Genomic DNA, 20,062 nt, shown 5'->3' on the forward strand with positions numbered 1-20,062 from the left:
CGTTACGCCCAAACCACACCTATGAATAATGAAGCTACTTCAGACCAACCCATTTTAGATTTGCGCCGGGCGCAAGAGTCATTTATCCCGCCGGGAAAATAGCAACAGCGCCAAGACCCGCCCACAAAGTTACTTGCGCTTTACGCTTGACACTTGCGTTTCAGATCGTTAAAATAGGGCCCACTATATGAAAGTAATAAGAATCACCATTAAAATAATAATTACAAAAAAACTTGACAAAAATAATGTGAAATAGAGGGTAATAAGGTCATTCATTATCATAAGTTATGCACGCTTCCTTTTTTTCATCAAAATGCTTAAAACCCAAAAATGTAAGCGTTTGTAGAAACCTTGACACTACTGTCAAACAGGCTGAGAGAATCAGCATCATTAAGGTCAGAAACTAAAAACCAAATGAACCTGACTGTTAAAAACAGAACAAAAAGAGCTCATCAAATGAACACATGATAGATTTCTCCATAACAATAGCATCAATTTAGTTTCTCTCTAAACTAAACCCGGCGAATGCTGTTCAATGTTGAACTTCCAGCAGTAAACAGAACTCTACCACAAAGAAGGTCTTTTATGTGAGCCAAATATAGATCTACTGAACTTCTGCAAAATAAAATACAAAGAAAACCGTTTACCCCCCACATAACCCTGACATTTGCTAGTTTTTGACAAGATGCTGTAATAATCTTGGCTTTAATTGCTGGTTGTCAGCCATGTCATGCATCTTGACAAGATTTTTTGAGCTGTATTATGCGATAGGATCAACTGTGCGTAAAACGTGGGCCGTTTAGGGGACAATCGTGATTATGGGATCTGGGTGTTTGATCAGAGCAGTGGCAGAAACGTTGATGCATTCTAGGAGATTATTTGACAATGCGCCTGAAAGTAGAAGAGCTTCTTTGCTTTCTAATGCATCTCTCTATCCAGGTGAAAGGCAGAAACGCTGTGTGATTAATGACAGCAGTTTTGAGAGCACTTTGCGGGTAGGCAGAATCTTTGTTGCGCCACCAGGAATGATTAGGAAGATGATAGCTTGTGTAGATAATGAACTTCTCGTTTTTATGATGAGAAATCGTGGCATTTCTGTTTGACTGCTTGCATTTAACATCCCAAAATGTTAAATCAGTCAGCATGTTTCATTTCAGCGATTGATGGCTGCAATTTTGTACTAAAAACAAAGCATTACTGTGGATTCCCCTTGAAAAAAATGTTTCATGGAAATAATGGTTTCTACAAAAATACCATATTCATAACAGTTACTGTTGTTACTACAATAAAACTCTAGTAACTTCGTATTAGCCACCATTGTCATAAAAAAACATAGTAGCAGCTACTGTATTTTGGCAGAAACTATTAACATTGCTGTATGGGACTAAACTTGATCAAATCGTTAAGTAATTACAGAAGAATAAAAAAGTGAGAGTAAGTGTACATGTATCATAATGGTAGTACTCACTCATAGTCTGGTTTGGTCCGGGTGAACATATCGTCAGTATCATGCTCTGATGCTGGCAGTTCCACATCCAGACCCGCACCACTGCTCGCTAGCGCCCCCTGTATGCTTGCGCTGTACTGCTGCAGACGCTTCCACAGCTCATTATAAAGCCTCAAGAGTTTGGGATACTCTCCTTCCAGAGCCTGCTTCAGGAAGGTGGATGCTGGGAACAAATGAAAAATAAATAGAGAAGGGGACGCGTTTAAATAGCGAAGATGGACACATGGATAAATTCATGTGTTGACTGTTGTGTCTTTGTCCCAATATTGGCTAGATTTTAGAACAGTGCTGTCCCCGACTTTTTTGAGTTGACTGGTAGTTGTTATTTTAAAGGGGTCATATAATGGTACATGCACTTTTACAAGTTGATTGTACTGAAATGTGTGTTGGCAGTGCCTGTACACAACCATCATAAAATGATAAAAATCCATCCAGTGTTTTTTTTTTTAAATCTTCTTATATGTTTTCCCCTGTCTCTAATCAAGCCGTTCGACCGTGTGACGTCACAAAATCGATGCCCCTCCCACGATTGTTGATTGACAGCAGCGTTTCAAATCAGACCCGCCCTCGCTCGTGAGCGAGCTGTCAGTCATCATCCGCGTGGACCGGCGCGGTCATTGTTGATACGCTGGAGCACTGTCTATGAGCAGAATGGCGTCTAAGCGATTGTGGTGTTCTGTTCTTGGGTGAAATAAGGAACATAGCAGTCATTTTGACGAACCACTGAAGACGCAGTGGCTGAGTTTTGTTTTCGAAGGGAATATTCCCCACGATCAACAGCAATGCTTTCATGTTTGTGCAAATCATTTCACACACCAGACTGCTTTGTAAATGAGGGTCAGTAAAGCTGGTTTTGCTAAGAAACTGCTCCTGAAAAAAGGATCGGTACCAACTATTCGTGTTCCTGCTGCACCTCCAGAAGAAGAAGTGAGTGTAACGTTTATTAACCTTTATATTAATCTTTGCAAATCGCTTCCACGCTTCACGATGAATGCGGCTGTTAACACTCAGGGTACATTACGGCATGTTTTCTATGTACGACGTTCTCAGTATAATTCATAATCCCACGTTTATAATGAACAACGCGTTATTATTGTGTTATGGTTATAACAAACTGTGTACGCACAGAACAGAGGGGCGGGGTGAGCAAAGCTCATTATCATTTAAAGACACATGCACTGAAACGGCGTGCTGAAAACAGCTGTTTTTGACCAGGTAAAATTAGTGTTTTCTTACAATACTAATGAGAATTTTTAATTAAAGTATATTACAAACTTTTAATTTAGACCCAAAAGAATCATATTAGCTTGTACAAAAATGGCATTATATGACCCCTTTAAGCCAGAATTCGACTAAATCGCACGCTTATGATATTAATTTAATTACTTAAATGTGACCCTGGACCACAAAACCAGTCATGATGTATAGCTGAATGATCTGAAAGCTGAATAAATAAGCTTTACATTGATGTATGGTTTGTTAGGATAGGACAATATTTGGCCGAGATACAACTATTTGAAAATCTGGAATCTGAGGGTGCAAAAAAATCGAAATATTGAGAAAAACGCCTTTAAAGTTGTCAATTTCTGTTGGCGATTTTGCTGCATTCACTCACAAAAATAAATTTTTGATATATTTATGGTAGGAAATTTACAAAATATCTTCATGGATCATGATCTTGACTTAATATCCTAATGATTTTTGGCATAAAAGAAAAATTGATAATTTTGCCCCATACAATGTTTTGTTGGCTATTGCCACAAATATACCCAAGCGACTTATGACTGGTTTTGTGATCCAGGGTCACAAATATATACTGAAGGGTGGCATCGGAAAATGGTTTGAGTTTCAGGGTTGAGAAACACTGTTCTATAATACAGAGAAATACCAAACCATAATATTCAGCCTTTAAAATATAGATCAAGCCCTCAAGCACACGCATAAAGCTTGCCGCAGCGCACTGGCAAAAGTAATACGAATGTGTCAGGTAAAAAAACAGAACGGAGACTATCTGAACATTTTTTTTTTTTTTTTTATAAACTAGTGATTTGTCGGTGCAAAGATGCAGTTGACGATACAGACTCATCATCTCTGCAGTATAGTGTATGCGCCTATAGAGAGAAATGAATGTTTCATACAGATTACATTATCAGAGAATATTTGTTTTCGATTTAAATTGGTTCATTTAAAAGTAGACATTACCCAGGACTCCTGTTTCTTTCCTTAATTTTTACAAATTGCAAAAATTGCACAAACAAAAGCACAAATTGTTGTTATAAAATAAAAGTAGACCCTTAACAGTTTTGAATGTTATCTTACACTTATCTGTATGACCAAAAATTATATCTGTATTTTAAGTTCTTTCCACTGTTATCAGAAATAAATTTAAGTGATCGCGCCGGCGTCTCTGGCTTAGTCCTCACGAACACTTGGATATGTGACAGTAATAGTGCACATTTATCCAGGTTATTGTTAGAGCAAGTAAAGTGGTAAACGTTACACTACTACTCACAAGTTTCAAATGATAAGCCATAGTTAGGTCGATGAATGATAGCTGAATGTTTGGATTTCCTGGCCAACATACTGTAATTACCAGATAGACCAGCTGAGTTTCCAATCTGTCCGTCACAAACTGCGTGACTTTTTTTTGCGACTAACCGACTAATTAAAATTAAGGGGCAGCCCTATTAAGAAGACTGCATTACTACAGCAATAGCATTAATTGAATTGTGAATGCAACTTTTGTTTAAAAGGACACAAACCATAGTCAGGGTTGACTTTAAATAGTCATTTTTGTGAATACCATATGACCATCTAGAATGATTTAAAACTACAAATCCTCTCTTAGCGATTCAGTGAGCTGAAACACCACAATTCCCTAATCTCCAACCACTCTAACAAAAATAACGCCAAATAAAGAGAATGCATGGAGAGTCAAACAGATGGAATTGTATAAAAATAGTTATTCATTAATATGGTAATAACCCAACTTTACAGGTGATTAAAGGCTCATTATGAATATTATGCAGATTGTTTCCTATGCAGATTGATTTGATGAATGCATAATGGAGCAGAGGCGCAAGAATTTTAAATGGTTTCCATCTTTGTTTCACCATCACCCAAACAAAGGCGAGCCACGGCAGTTCTGCTCTACTGATGGAGTGCTGACTATGAGCTGTAAACATGTTCAGCTGATGCTACGTTTCTGAGTTATTGCTGGCAGTGAAGCTTAAATTTCCTCACTTCATAAAACTGCCATAGAGCAGTGTACAAACACAACCCTTGACTGTCAAGAAAATATTTCCTCAGGGAAGATGATGAGGTGCATAAACAACAACAACAAACAAATGTCAGTGGTGAAATGGTGAAAAATGGCATGTTCATTGAACAAGTTTTAGTCAAGGTCCAAGATTTTGCCTTTCATGTTGTGATACAATAATAAGAAAAATAATAAAAACAGCAGAACTGACCCTAAACCAGCACTCTGATGGTTAGCAAAATAATTCATGATGGGTCCCCAGGGTTCAAGCAATGTGGAAGACAAAGCTCACGCTAAGCTTTGAGAGGAATACTGGCTTCATCCTTTGACATCCTCTTTGAAAGGCAAACAGTTCAGGAAAGAATTCTGGGAAGAGGCAGGGAGCTGTCAGTTGTTACAAAACGTATTTTAGGACAAAGAGAGAGCGATAAATCATTTATAAACAGATCTTCTTTGAAGGCTTGTGGAGCAGTGATGTCTCAAGACAGAGTCTATAACAGTCGACCTGAGAACTAAAACGTTTTCTGATGGCCACTTGGAGCCATAATAGTTTTTTTGAGAGCATCTTCACCTTGAACATTCTCCGTTTTTGAGAGTATTTTGGCAAAGTTCCCTTAATAGATGTATGAAAGTAAGCCACCTAGGGTTCTGAGAGTATAAAAGCAAGTTGATTGAGAGGTTTCAAATCAGGCTTGATAAAAGCTTATAAGAGGGAGTAATGCAGAAGCATTTGGATAATGAAATCGATGCAAAGGCTCCTATTTGCCTTCTATTGATCAGCGGGAGTGAAGCACAAAGCATCTTTAGGTCGTGATAACACAGGTAGGGATCAATAGGGCCACACCATCAAGGCCACGGTCTAAATTACTGTGTCTCTGCAGGGTGGACGTGCTGTCCAAGATGTTTAGCACTTTAATTAAGATAGACACTGGTTGCAATCATAAGCCATGTGCTCCATTAATGAGTCGATTCTGTGGTATCAAGAGTGGTTTTCTGTTATAATACTGCCACCAAAATAATGGAGATGTCATCAATGAAGTTAGAAATGAAATTTAAATTTATTCATTTGCCAGACTCATTCATCCAGAAAACATTTTCTCTGGAGAAACCGAGAGTTAAGTGCCTAAATCAAGAGAGCAATGGTTATAGTGCATGAAATGTCCCTTCTGGGGTTTCAAACAATAACCTTTTGGTTACCAGAGCATGACACTAACAACAGCAAGGTCATGGGTTTGGGAACGCATGAACTTACAAGTAGCTTTGGATAAAATTTGTCTGTAAAATGCATTGTTACCAGCCTAGAAATCCATCAGTTGATATACAATACAAAAGTCCAAGGAAAATCATTTGAATCCATCTCACTCCATCCCACTTGATGGAAGAAGCGACTTTGAAATGGTAGCTAGCCCAGTTACAGGCTAATTTAAAGCATACAGCACTTAAAGAATCATCATATGACATACTAACTTTGCAGTTTATTAATAATTGTAAAGTTAATAGCGTCACAACTTTTACTCCCCAACACTGCAAATAATGCTTTCATTTATTTGCGAACACTGAGATGTTGTGTAAAGAGAGTAGTCTGTTTTGGTTACACATCTATGGAGTCACATGAATCTCACGTTTGAACTTTGAAGGTCTCCATTTTCCTCCATATTCCCTTGTAACCAAACATCTGCCTTGATTCATCCTGCTCCTTAGCGATGATAACAGCCTGAGATAAGTGGAAAGATCATTTTTTATTTGCTTTATGCTGGACTCTCTTCATTGGCTGCGTCTAAGCTTGAAGAGTCATCAGAGACTACGGAAATGTAAACGCTTCTCCAAGAAGCCCTCTGGGCTCGAGATGATAGTGTAAAGGCTGCAGATGAACAATATCTGAGATAGCTTACAAGCTCAGTTAGAAGAGGAAAGGGTTAACAGTCAGTCTTCTCAAAAGCAACACCAGAAGTGTGTACGTGGGTAATAGAGTTTGAATCCGACTGCAATGTGATGAAAAGAAAGCAAGAGCGGAGGAGAAGAGAGAGACGAGGCGCAGGAGGGGAGCTTGTGTAACACACTCACACACAGAATGAGCTTTTGAGATGCATGGCAGGGCATCGTCTTAAACAAAAACCTCAGACTGAAACTCACCAGCTGTGGCTTTCTGAAGCTCCTCAGAGAGCGTCTGAGTGACTGAACTCCAGAAGGTGTGCAAGATGTCAGGCTGCCCATCCTGAGAGAAATAGAGATAGAGAAAACACATTACACACACCAGCCAGAGCTGAACTTTACCACAATGGCCTTTGACACACATCAAAAACAAACACATTAACACACTATGCAAACAAAGCTGATATGATTGTCTTTAGTGACTCCAATGTCCAGGTCACATTTAACCTTCAATTAAAACTACAATCATGGCGATTAAGCACATTTTCTTCTTACTCATTTCACATGCAAAGGGATTAGACTATAACAGATTATTTACATACACTAGTCTTAAAAGTTGTAGTATTTGGAGAAAGGGTGGAAAATTGTCAAATGAAACCAAATTACAATCATTTTGGTGTAAGAAAAGAAAAAACCCTACACTATGCTATCACTCAGACAACACTGGCATTAGCAAATCACTGACAGAATAATGACTGTCTGAACCATGTGTGTATTTGTGTGTAAATAGGGAAGTCTATAATCATTTGGGAATCATGACAACACAAATATGGTCTGACACTGATGGACATGTGCTGCATGTGCTAATCTACCTGCTTGCTCAATGTGTGTGTGTGTGTGTGTAGAGAGGCTGGTGTGCGTATCACCTGTGTGTATCAAAATGCTCTGAATGTCTGCGCTGACTCACTGTACATCAGCCTGAAGGGGTTTGCACTGACTTTACAGTGATATAAATGACTCTGTCTTATGATTCACACAATTTCTGCAGCTACAAATCTGAGAATTCTCCAAAGAAAAAGACTTCCAAGTTGGAAAATATTAAGTATATATACAGTGGGTTCACAATGACAATCTGTGATTTAATTTAAATCTAGAATTAACAGCAAGTAAAAAAAAAAAAAGGAATATTAAAAAATAAATAAAAAATGTTTGATGTAAAGTTTAAAAGAAATGTAGACACTGAGCATGTGAACTCCATTGTACAAAAGGTCACAAAAGGTCCATTAAAGTTCATAAGATGTCCTTGTATTATGAAATCATGAATCATCAGGTTTTGCACACACACACAAAAAAACTTGTAGCGTCCATGCCAAATACGTCAGTGATGACAGTGTGGCATCATCAAAAATAAGGCTAAAATAAAATAACACACTAAGATTCTTAAAATAATGTGACTTTATAAATATAAACCTAATATAATTATAAATATAAACTACAAAGTGGCATGATTTCAGTGCCATCATCAATAAAATACTACCAATCTTGGCTTTTCTTTCTTTTTCGCTCTAGAGTTTTCGCTCTACAAGCGAGTTTCATATTTGCTCCACTGCTTCAGGCAATTGCTATTTTCTTTTCTTTTGTAGAGTTGTATTTCACATTAATGACACCTGAAGTGAACAAGAGGGCCATCGGTGGAGATGAACTCATGCCAGAGAATTGTGTGCTACATAAAAGCAGCTGGGAATTCAACGGGAAGGTCTGTCTTACTTGTGTAACTGTTAAATGTAGCGGTTTGCAGGTTTTGCTTTCCGATGGGTGCGTGTGTGGGGGGTGTTTTAGCCACAAATATAGGTGTGAGATAGTGGGAGTTTGAAAACAGCTTTTGAAGCGGAGGCAGAGAAAGAAAACAAAAAAACATGGCATTCACCCACCTTTTCCAATCTCCAGGGAATCTTACAGCAGCTTTATTGTGCGGAACATAAGTTCCTGTATGCGTTTTCCTAAACCTCATATGCAGCTCATCTCTTGCATGCACCCTGTTAAACTGAAGGTTTAGAGGTGCTGTAGGGCTTTTTACAGCCTTGTGAGGCTCCAAGAGAAGTGCCCGCTCTGCAAAACCTTTCATGGGGCCTTTTAAATGCCGGGAGACTCTTTCATCCACAGCTGATGGCTCTCTGAGCACCCAAAGACACCCTTGTCAGTCATTCTGGGTGGTCTGTATTTCAAGGTGTCCCCTTCTACTGAGAGTCATTGAACTTTTATATCAACACATATTAAATAGTTTTAAATCAACACATATGATGTAGCACTATTATCTTCATCACCCTTGAGAGACGGATGCAATTTTTTCTTGCACTAATACGAGAGAAGTGGTCAAATTGGGTATTACTACCCACACTCTGGAATCAAACTTTTTTTTCGCCTTTCCTTTCTGTTTTTTCCAATAAGGAAAGAAAAATGTGAGGTCTATGGGAGAATGTGTTGCCATGGAAACCCCCCCCCCCCATCCCATTCCTGCAGACCTCAATCTTCTGACCGAAAATCTCGATTTCCAAGAGGTGATTAGAAGCCGCTCAACTCATCTCCCCCGAAACTGTTTACTGAGTGAAAACGGGAGGAATACCAACAGAGTAAGAGAGCAAAAGCGACTGTATGATTGGAGACAGACCTTTTCTCTTTCTCACAAACACACACACAAAAATGCTATGAAATTTAGCATTCTTTGGCAAAATACTGTATGCAATGGAAAGCCTTAGTATGTAGTAGTATGCCATGTTGTTGTCGCATGATCTAAAAAATTATTTAAATGAGCTAGTGGTGTGCAGTTATCATGAAATTGCATTATTGTAATCCAACTTTGTTAGTTTAGCCAGATGGTCCGTAAAGAAAGAGAAGTTTAAAATTAAGGTTGATATTGCTTTTGGTTCAGTGGTCATGTTAAAGCGATGTAGTATTCCTTGTATTGTGCTCTACTTTGTATATTTGTGCTACATTGTGAAAATAATCACAGCTATATAATCAAAACCCCATCAGTCATGATCATATTAACAAAACAGCACTCCTTTGAGTGTTTTAATGCTTTTATAAATCTATCAAAGTTCTATCTAAATTATAAAATCATTAAGGACACCAATTTTCATCAAAACATAAAAATGCATGTGTAAAATTTGCATACTGTGCACCATATACAAACAGAATATATAATAATATAAGTAGTGTGCCGTTCCAAATACAGCCCATGTAACAATTCTGCATCAGATATTCTGAAGTCTATGTCGCATATAAGCTTTGCTGGTTATGATTTAAGGAAATGCATCGCTAGAGGCCAGTCCTAATTCACTGCATTATATGCTCTCTTTGAAATCCATCTGTGAAATCTTACCACCCCTTCCTAAACTGCTCTGATCTCACAGTTTAGCCCTTCATTTAGCGGAAAATAGCACCTTAATTACCGGCTGTAATTAGCTACATTCGCAACTGAAGGAATGGAGAGCCACGGATGTCGGGGATACCAAAGGGGAAACGCGTTGCATATGCCTTTGCAAACACTGTTCTTGTCACTCAGCGTGTGCCAACACACACTAGTTCACAAAGTCACCCAGAACCAAATGGAGAATGTAGATAAAAATTGTCCCATCACTGTCTGGCTGAAAATGTGTGGTGGATATATGTTTGTGTGCATGAGTGTGTATGCGTGTGGGGTAGATAACCTTGTCACAGAGGGGCCAGCCACCTGCAGACACCAATTAGGATGTCATTTACTGCTAATGTGCCAGCAGCAAGTGAACCAGCAGGGGCTTTGTAGGCAGGTCAGCCACAGGCAAGGGCAACACACACAAAAATCCTTTGTAATAAATCACTAGATATCAAGGACAAACTCTTCACATATGGGATACGCACAATATCAATACACATAACTCCCCAAACTGCTGAAATTTAATCGCACACCTATTCCAGCAAAAACAAATAAAGCAAAATGTAGGTATGAAATTATATCATCTGTCTCACCTTGATGATCTCATCAATAAAGCACACATGAGTCACTGGGTCTCTCTTTTTGGTGAGAACCTTCTGCAGGTGCTGCACCTGTTCAGGAACATAGTAGAAACTTTAGACAATGTATTAAATGACCCCTTTCAAGCGTCATCTAATCTTAACACACTAGCTTTAAAAAAATATTAGGGGGAAAAAAACAGAAAAATAAGCACAGTGTGATATGCCTTCATACAGTATTTCTATAAACAAGATTTTAATATCATGCACTTTATAGTTAATACAAAATTAAGTTATTTTGCATATTTTTTCAACCAAAAAAATTCAAAAGAAGCCAAAGCATTAAGCATGTTGCTAAGTAATGTACGGACTTGAACAGCATATATGAGTGGAGAAGAGCAACGATCTCCCCACTCAGGCATGAGTGGCAAATAGTAAATTTCAGAGCTTAATATTTAATGCCTTTACAAGTGAACACCAGACAAAATGGATAGGGACATCTATGAACTACTGGTGTTTTGCCTAATGACAATAGCTATGTTTCATAATAGTAACATCTGTGTAAGTTTGATTACCTGACCACACGCGGCACAAATCTGATCCATTAGTTTCTCTAAATTCGTCCACAGAGCAGCTCGAAACGCAGCCGTATTCCCTGGAGTGGGCATGACGGCTCTGCCAGGGGCGCCTAAACATAGCAGACACAAAATGCACACACTAAAACAATGCAAAATCATCAAGCACTCTAAAACACAGCCACAAATGCACTAAACAAACAAACCTCTGGTGTTGGCAGGTTGAGTGAGGACTTTAATGTCCAGTGCATTAACAACGTTCTCCTGCACTGATGTCCTGTATCCATCTACGACACTTCTTATGGTCTCTCTCAGATTGCCAAGGTTATAAAACACTTGTAGAGCCGTCCCCACCTGAGATGGATTCTGCGAGATAAACAATGAAAAACATCAACCAATCAAAGGTTACTCTAACAAAGAAGAAAATTTACATAGCTACAATATGCAATATGAGTTTTACATAAAAGGTTTAATCTTGTGCAATACTATAGCCTAAACAGTTTTCAATATCATTATTCTGAAGATTCTTTCAAAGCATAATAACATTCTCCAATACCAGTTTACATGATAAAAAAATCCATTTCACATGATTAAGCGAATATTTTGTTTCACCTGAATATAATTTTTTTGGTTTATGTGTTCAGTGGTTTTGAACAAGGTGTCTTAGGTTGATTTGGGAAGTGGGTCACTGGCACAAATAAATCAAAATGCTTTAAAACATGCCTGACCTCCTAAAATCTTTACATTCACATCTCCAGATCCAAGTCAAATTTACACCTGAGACAAGTCTCCACATGAGAGATCATAGACTTTGTGCATCACTTGCCGCGAGAGCAACCGATTGACGTCATTACGCTCAACACCAGAGCACATGTTAGAAAAGTAGGTCAAATTCAAATTCTTCAAATTCAACCGTCTCAGCTAAGCTGTGACTACAGGACATTAACGTTTAAAGTACAAAACAGAAAGCTCTCCAATGCTGCATTCAAAGCAGCTTCCAGCAGACAGTCCCGATCTCTGATCCTGCCTTTAATTTAATCTCCCAGGATGAAAGCGCCAAGCATTACAACCAATTCAAGACCCTGTCCAACTTCACTCTAATCCCAGTGGATCAAAGATGATCAGGCCCAGTCGCCTTCCCAAACGGTACACAAGAAACCGCAGGTGAATGGATATAAATTCAACTGATGTGCTTAACACACAACAAAATACAAAAGGCAGACAAGAGGACGTGATAATCCAGTAAATCTACCCTTTTTTTTTCTACGTGCTTGACTAATGGTGCACAGATTGAGAGTAATAGGCCAGAGTGGTGGGATATAGCCATCAGTGGTGGCAAAGTACTTGGCGGCAATCAGTGGTTTCAAGCTCTAATCAGACAAATGATTCACATTTCTTCCTTCACTCTCTCTTCAAACCCACTTGAAGGCTAAAACTGAGGCCAGGGCTGCTCTGAGTTTCCTCCCCTTCCAGCATTGTGCTTGAAATCTTTAAGAGGCTTGACTCTAATACTCTCAACAGATGCAAAAAGATTGGGATGAAGGACAATATGTATGTTTAAAGACAAAACAGTTTTTTTTAAAGAGCTAATAATTAGATTGCAAAATCTATAGGTCTTATGCACTGCAACATTGGAAACCCAAGCGAGTATCTGCATATGGTGAGTATAAGAAGAAACCGCAATCCCTTGTGACCTCATTACAGGTGTCAGTGAGGGGCCGTTTCGATTTCTGATACACTGGTGGCTGCATTGTTTTTGTAGCTACTTAAGATCTTAGGAAGTAAGACTGAAGGGGAAAAATGTCCTCAGAAACATTTGCAATGCATTAGTGCTTATTTCAGTTTTATTTCTACAGGGTCACAAAGCACATTTTAAGACACTTCACACGACGATAGCTTGTGTGAGTATAAGAGCGTTAAGAAAAACATGTTTTAATACAGTCTGATTTAGGGCCAAATTTACTAACAGCTTGCTCCAGCACAAACCCTCTTTCGGCGTAAAAAAATGTACTATCAGGATTTACTAAAGATACACAGTGTAAAATCATCGATGGTTGATAAGGCGTAGACAGTTATTTTTGCGGCTGACCTTATATTGCATATGCATTTTTAGGAGTTTCCCCTTCAGATGCAAGATTTATGGGAGGAGAGTATTTAAATGAATCATGCAGGGTGATTTATTAAGGTTTGCGCTCGTCAATTTACTGGTATTTGCTCCATCATTTACTGCCCAAAAAAGCATAAGTAGATTGCTTTATAATTGCGCTCTCTTGCCTGTTTAGTAAACTTGGCCCTTAAACTGCAATCAATTTGTGGCATTTTTCATATATTAAAATGTTTAGTAAAAATACATGCAGTAATTACAGACATTTATTAACATCTATTGTTGTATTTTCTTAAAACTACAGAGGTATAATTGTTTATCTATACTGCTCAGCCATAGTTGAAACATTCACAAACCAAGCCAAAATTGGCTGTTGTCCAGCAGCATAAATGATGTGTTGTTGCTTATGCAACAGTTGAGTGTAGTTGTCAAGGAACAGATGTGAATCACAGACCAAGGAAAACAGAGGATTGAGAGAGATCTAATTGCTTGCGGCAGGTTCACTCGCAGCATGTAATGCGTTAGCCCTCATTTACCCTGAACTGCGGAGGGATAATGGTTTAGCAGGGACATGTACAGCCACTGTGGAGATGGATTTGATCAGCTCAGTGCAAGCCGGTGACCCAGGATGGCTAGCTGCCAACTGCCGTGAATGAGGTGTTTTCACATTACTTACATCCAGGCAAGCACTATGCTTTTGTTCCCAGAAATAACACTTAGATGGAACAGGTGGCCAACGATCACTTCTTAACCAGTAAGTTGGAGAAAAACACATTTGGTCTGATGCTTTTAATCTAGAAGAGACCAATTTTTGAGGGGAAAAATAGACAGCTAGACATGTACGGGAAGGTGAAATGTAACTAAATGTACACCCCACTTCTATGTTGATTAGATTGGCTTGCATGTGGTAGGCTATTGTTGCAAAGTGTGGGAAATCATATACAGCGTGTTCAGATGGTTCCCTGTCAGTCTCACTGCATTCCCTGTTCAGCAGATGTGAAATTAATTCTGTCCAAGGGATCGCATGAACGTTTGTAGGGTGTAGTGCTTTTTTTTATTTGTTTCTTGGGAGAATTACATTTCACAATGGAATGCATGTTTATATCAGATAACCCCTCACATATAGTGAAGGTCAGAAAAGGTCTTGCCATCTTAAAAGCAAGACGTAGCATGCTCATCTATATACAACATTGCAGATTCAAGAGATTCTTACATAATTGCAAAAAAAACAAACAGGTGGCATGTTTGGCGAACACATCACTGTATCTGAATCCTACAGATCATATGTACAAGGAGGTCTAAGATGTGCCAATGTTATTTCTGCCATCTTGAGATTCAGGCGTGTTTCTCCAGGGAAACGTAGGAGACAAAATGCATGTGAAAACATCTTAGCGCTTGCTGTATTTTCTCTTTGATGGCAGTGATAATGGGAGTAAAAACTAGCTTATGTATCAGTGTTTAACCAAGTGTAAGAAAATGGTTCGAGCAAGATAAACAAGATGGGGTGGGATGCTAAGGAGTGGATATGGTAGATCATCTTTGGGCCACTATCACACAATTATACCTGCCTACATCATGTTTCCTACCTGGGCCTGTAATAACTATGCCACACTGATGGTATCACCTCGATTACACACGCTGTGCGAGGGCTTGATTGAACTATCTCTACTATCTACTTCAGGTAGATGTCCTTTTCTAGAGAAACCACAGAAAAATACAGCCCAAAGAGGGAACTGGCAACTATATCAAGTATGCCACCTCAACAGGAACACAGTGAGAGTTTGCCCATCATGTAGGGATGCAGCGCCTCACGAGGAAAAACAACACTGTCATTTCCAGCCAATTGCTTCCTTTCATAAAAACACCTGGTCACCACACCAGCATCATTAGCTTCTGGCTGTGTTTGTTTTGTCACCATATGGAAGACTCAATCCAGATATTTGTCAAAGGAACCAATAGCTGATAAGAAGATGACATCTTTGACCACATACGGTGCCCAGGTCATTTCTACTATGCTGGATGATTAATTAGCATTTTAATATTGGATTAAATGTTATATATACACACATAAAAACAAAAATCATATTAGATGAAAACTTGGCAATATATTATAACAAGATGTAAACAAAAAAATTATTCAAGTTGATAGTTGACTAGATGTGACCCTAAAACTGACCGTATGCTCAAGCAAACCTGTTTTATACTCGTCATAGTCGCGATGTTACCCATCACAGGCATCAGAACCGTGTCTCCTCACAGCAGATCTTTCTTTGTGTGTGACGAAAGGATTCCTGCCACTGTTTTCACTCCTTTACACATTTTATAAGCTCTACACAAGTTGTCAGCTCCATCATATACCATCATATGTAGGCTACGCACATACAACGAGCGCATTTAGCCCAGAACACAGCATTGTTTTGGTTCCAAATTTCCACTGTGAAATATACGTAATAAAAGCCGACCAATCAGGTTGTGAACATATCCCTATGCCTTTAGGTTCGGTGTTAAAATGATGATGTGAACGAAAAGAGGACCAGGGCTAAATGTTTTTTGTTTTTTTGGGGTCCGGACCAAACAAACCAAGCGAACCGAACTACAAGTGTGAACACCAAGCACTTTTATCAAGCAGGATATAATGTTTTAGAGTGAAACAACAGCACAAAATATTGTAAAATTTATCATCAAATAATCTCCAATACTTACTGATGCTTGTGCTGTTGTTTTTACTAAAAGCTTTTTTAAAAGTTACAAAAAGTGCTGCGTAGCAAAAAAATTACCCAGCACATATGAGAATTGCATGCATTATATGGATAATACAGGGACTTTATTTTCCTTTTGGCCTAGTCATTCCCACTCCAGAATGAACAGCAAACATGGCCGACGCTAGCCCCATTGGAACATGCGGAGTTCATTTGCTCACACTTCGTGAAGTGTCATGGCCATGCGAGAGCACTGGTGAAGAACAGAGAGAGGGCGAAAGTGAGACTTTAAGTGTGAGGAAAAAGTGAAAAGATGATGGATCACTTAGACGTTTATGTTCCGTGTTTCCACGGCAACCCAAAAACAAACACGGCGAAGACCGATTAAAGCCTTTTAAGACGCACTTGGCAAATGTCAGCGCAACACCAGGCAATGAAGAGATGAACTCAATTTGGGAGAAAACCGATGATTATGGAAAGGAGAAAGGTGAAAGACAAGGTGTGCTCAGCATAGCTAATGAGAGAGAAGATTTTCAGCGATAAAGAAACTTTGATTTGGATTGACATTAAAAGGAAATTAACTAACCATACATTTTAAGACTTAATATCAAATGCATGTTGTATCGTGTTTTTTTTTTGTCAGTTTCAATTAATTCAACTAATATATAATTTGGCCCAAAAAAAATTAGTTTTGCTCATATGTGCCATATTTGCTCATATATTTCGATTCGGGCCACTTCCATATGTGGCCCTAAATCTGATACAGGTCAGATGTTTTGCAAAGCGACCGCAGTCTGAACAGTCATATGCACATAAATTCATGTGACTTTTAAGTCACCCTAGAGCAACATTCATCACAATTCTGTGAAAGGGGTCAGTGGAAAGACAGTGATGTGTTAGAACTATTACAGTGACAAACACACAAGCAAAACATGTGGGCTCGTATCATAAAAGGTTTAAAAATTCTGCTCTTTTTTTCACATCCTCGTCTTTGTTTTTTATATCGCCTGCGCATAAATTCGCTGGTACTAGTAATCAAAAGCCTTTCTTAATGACACTCAACTATAAATAAATTGCTTCAGCTTTGCGCTTTTAACCTTTGTGTGACTTTTTAATTGTGAAGAACGGACATCAGAGAGAAGGGATGTTAAAAAGCATGTGCATATGGTCTCCATGGTAACAGTAATTTGTCAGGTGGGTGCCTGGCAGTAACGTGTTACTGATGGGTAATGGGAGAGAAAAGTCAACGTGCGAGAACGAGGAGTGCTAATCAGCACACATGGGAGCCAGTCGCTAACAGGTCTCTGATCTGTAACAGTGTACCAGTGCTCTTTCAAAATAACATACACAACCCTGCTGAAAAACAGAGCTTAATCCAGTCGAAAGTGTTTTCTTAGCTGGCTTATCAGGTTGGCCTTCTGGTCTCCTAAGCATCAGTCGCGATGAAATGGAAGGGCGGAGACTTAGTTCTATGCATCGGTTGTTGATTGGATGTTGAGATGTGGGCGTGGCTCTCGAATGTGAGCTTACAGTGAGTTTAAGCACACAAAACATATACATCACAAGAGAGAAGACTGTCGTTTTCACCAGAAGATCCAGTTATGACATTTTTATCAAACATTATTAGGTCAAATTAAATAAAAAAAATAAAATAAACATATGCACGAATTAAATATTCTATTTTATGTTAAATTTTCAATCCATGCTGACTTTGAGGTGTTTTATTCCGCAGTGAGATTCAGCTCACATAAGTCTTGTCCAGTACATCACTTACGGTAAACATCTTGTAAATATTTTATGATCACTCTAAACAAGCCTTTTGCCTTCGTTCCCCTGACAGAACAAAGGCAGCCATATTGGCAGAACAGGCCACACCTTCTGAGTGCTTGTCAGCTACCTGAGCAATCCAGCATATCTATTTTCCATCTTCAAGATGGTCTTTAGAGAGCAGACAGAGAAAGAATGTGAGACAGTGACAGAGATGTAATGTTTGAAGTGAGTGAGAAGACAAAAGAAAAGGGAGGCACAAAGATTCAGGAAAAAAGAGTGGCAAATAAAAGACACACAAAGGCAATGTTTTCACTCCTTAGCAGCTTCAACTCCCGAGAGACATTGCTTTTGATGTAAAGGTTACTCAAAAAATGGATGAACCGTGAATATCAGGAGAGTGACTGCATAACCTTTTCAGTGACCAGCACAATTGAGCCCATTGGACCAAGTAAAACGAGTAAAGTTTGAATAGCGTGCAACAAATCCACTTTTTTTAGATACCTTGGCATTTTCCCCATTCATTTCCTCCATAGACATTAAATTCATGAAGCATAACACCATGAACCAAATCAACTAACTCTATAAACTATTTTTTTAAAAAGGTACAAGACTGGATACTTTCTACTTCCTGGGTAAATTATTTCATGAAGGACTGAACGACCTATCCAATGAATCACTGCAAATAACAAATCAAATAAAAAAAATGATAGTACTATATAAACTATTTAGTTAAAGTCCTTGAGTATTAGTTTAAGATTTTTGTTTTTCAAAATACAATTTTTTATACAATTATTTTAAGAATGTAGGGTGAACGACTCGATTGCATCATTCACAATGATTAAAGCTACAATATGTACATTTTCGCCGCTAGGGGTCGCTAACCTCTTACAATAACAAAGGCGTTGGTTTGATGACGCATAAGCGGAATTATGGAACTTGTCGTCATGCCGAAGGATCTAATAATATTTATGGATGAGTTAATACATTGATGTTTTTAACATGACTATGGTATAAAGCAGGTCGCGATTGCTAATGAGAGACAGACGCACACACACACACTCGCCACACACGAGTCCCGCGGATATAAAGGAATAAGGACATTTCATTCTACCGAACTAACTTACCCGCAAGTGCTGAATTAATACTCACACAGGTCAGTTTATTTGATGAATTAAACTTGTGAGGTAACGCAGTGCTGTTTCACTTGGTCTACACTATCACACTAAACTACATTTGAGTGTGTTGAAAGTTATAATGTTATTCTATGTGTTAGTTTGTCTGTATGAGACTATCAGTGAGCTAGATCAACATTAGAATAACATACTGATCATATCCTAACATTTCATCATGTTGAGCTATATAACACTGATTAGTTGTATGTACCTTTGCTCACCTGTCTAATAAAGTACAAGTCAAGTCGAAGTTAGTCGCAGACGCTAACTCTCGGCATCTCGAAAACGCCACGCTGATATTGATCCTCGTTTTAGTTCTCCTTTTGTCCCAAAGTCTGCTTGCCATGATTCATAATGTTTGAACGAAACAACAACAGCGTGAGCGTGCCGCAGTGTTCCACGTCTGTCGCCATGGTTACTATGGCAGTACGAGCGGAAACCAGGGACAACACGGATATTACGTCATTGACTAGGCGACAAGTGAAAATGGACGAGCCATTATTTAAATTTGGAATTTCTCTGAAATGAAAAATCTTTGGGAACTTTAGGGATATTGTAAGTACACAACTGCAGGAATTATATCACACTGTGCAAGTGATTTTTGGATATTTTATTACAAAAATCTTACATATTGTAGCTTTAATGGGAGTGAGTGGTTGTTGCAGAACTCTTTTGCACTCGTGATTTGAGTAAATTAAAGCCCATTTATTTTATTCACGCACACATGCAACTTGTAGAGACTGCCAGGTTCTCAGGAAAAAAATCCCATCTGTCACGCAATACAAAGCTTCTAGCAATATTAGACAGATCAGACCATTCAAGAACACACACGCACTGTGTCACACACAGACAGACACACTTTTAACCATGTTTTGAATGTCAGTGTGCAAAACGTAGTCAAAAAAGCACAAATTAAGCCACACATCTTCACTCAGACACTTACAAATACCAAATGCTCTTTGAGTCCTGCCATTCGCAGTAACAATGCAGTGACAAGCTAAGCCGTGTGCTAATAAAACATTTCTAAATGATTAATACCCTCTTGAGCACAGTTTGAGTCATGCATCAAGTTCAGCCCTGAAGAAACAATAAAAAAAATGCTGTTATCACA

At 38.6% G+C, this 20,062-nt stretch overlaps 1 protein-coding gene across 1 annotated transcript in view; it reads right to left on the reverse strand.

Annotated features, from left to right (window-relative positions):
* Positions 1–20,062, reverse strand: part of cog5 (component of oligomeric golgi complex 5) — a 74,434-nt gene that overhangs the window by 22,489 nt on the left and 31,883 nt on the right. The window contains exons 8-12 of the mRNA XM_084112012.1: positions 11,413–11,572; positions 11,207–11,319; positions 10,647–10,724; positions 6,900–6,981; positions 1,469–1,670 (exon numbers count right to left, since the gene is read on the reverse strand). Coding sequence (XP_083968138.1) covers positions 1,469–1,670; positions 6,900–6,981; positions 10,647–10,724; positions 11,207–11,319; positions 11,413–11,572 — 635 coding nt within the window. The remainder of the gene's footprint in view (positions 1–1,468; positions 1,671–6,899; positions 6,982–10,646; positions 10,725–11,206; positions 11,320–11,412; positions 11,573–20,062) is intronic.

The sequence above is a fragment of the Abramis brama genome, assembly GCF_963993115.1.
Source record: "Abramis brama genome assembly, chromosome: 4".
Taxonomy (NCBI): domain Eukaryota; kingdom Metazoa; phylum Chordata; class Actinopteri; order Cypriniformes; family Leuciscidae; genus Abramis; species Abramis brama.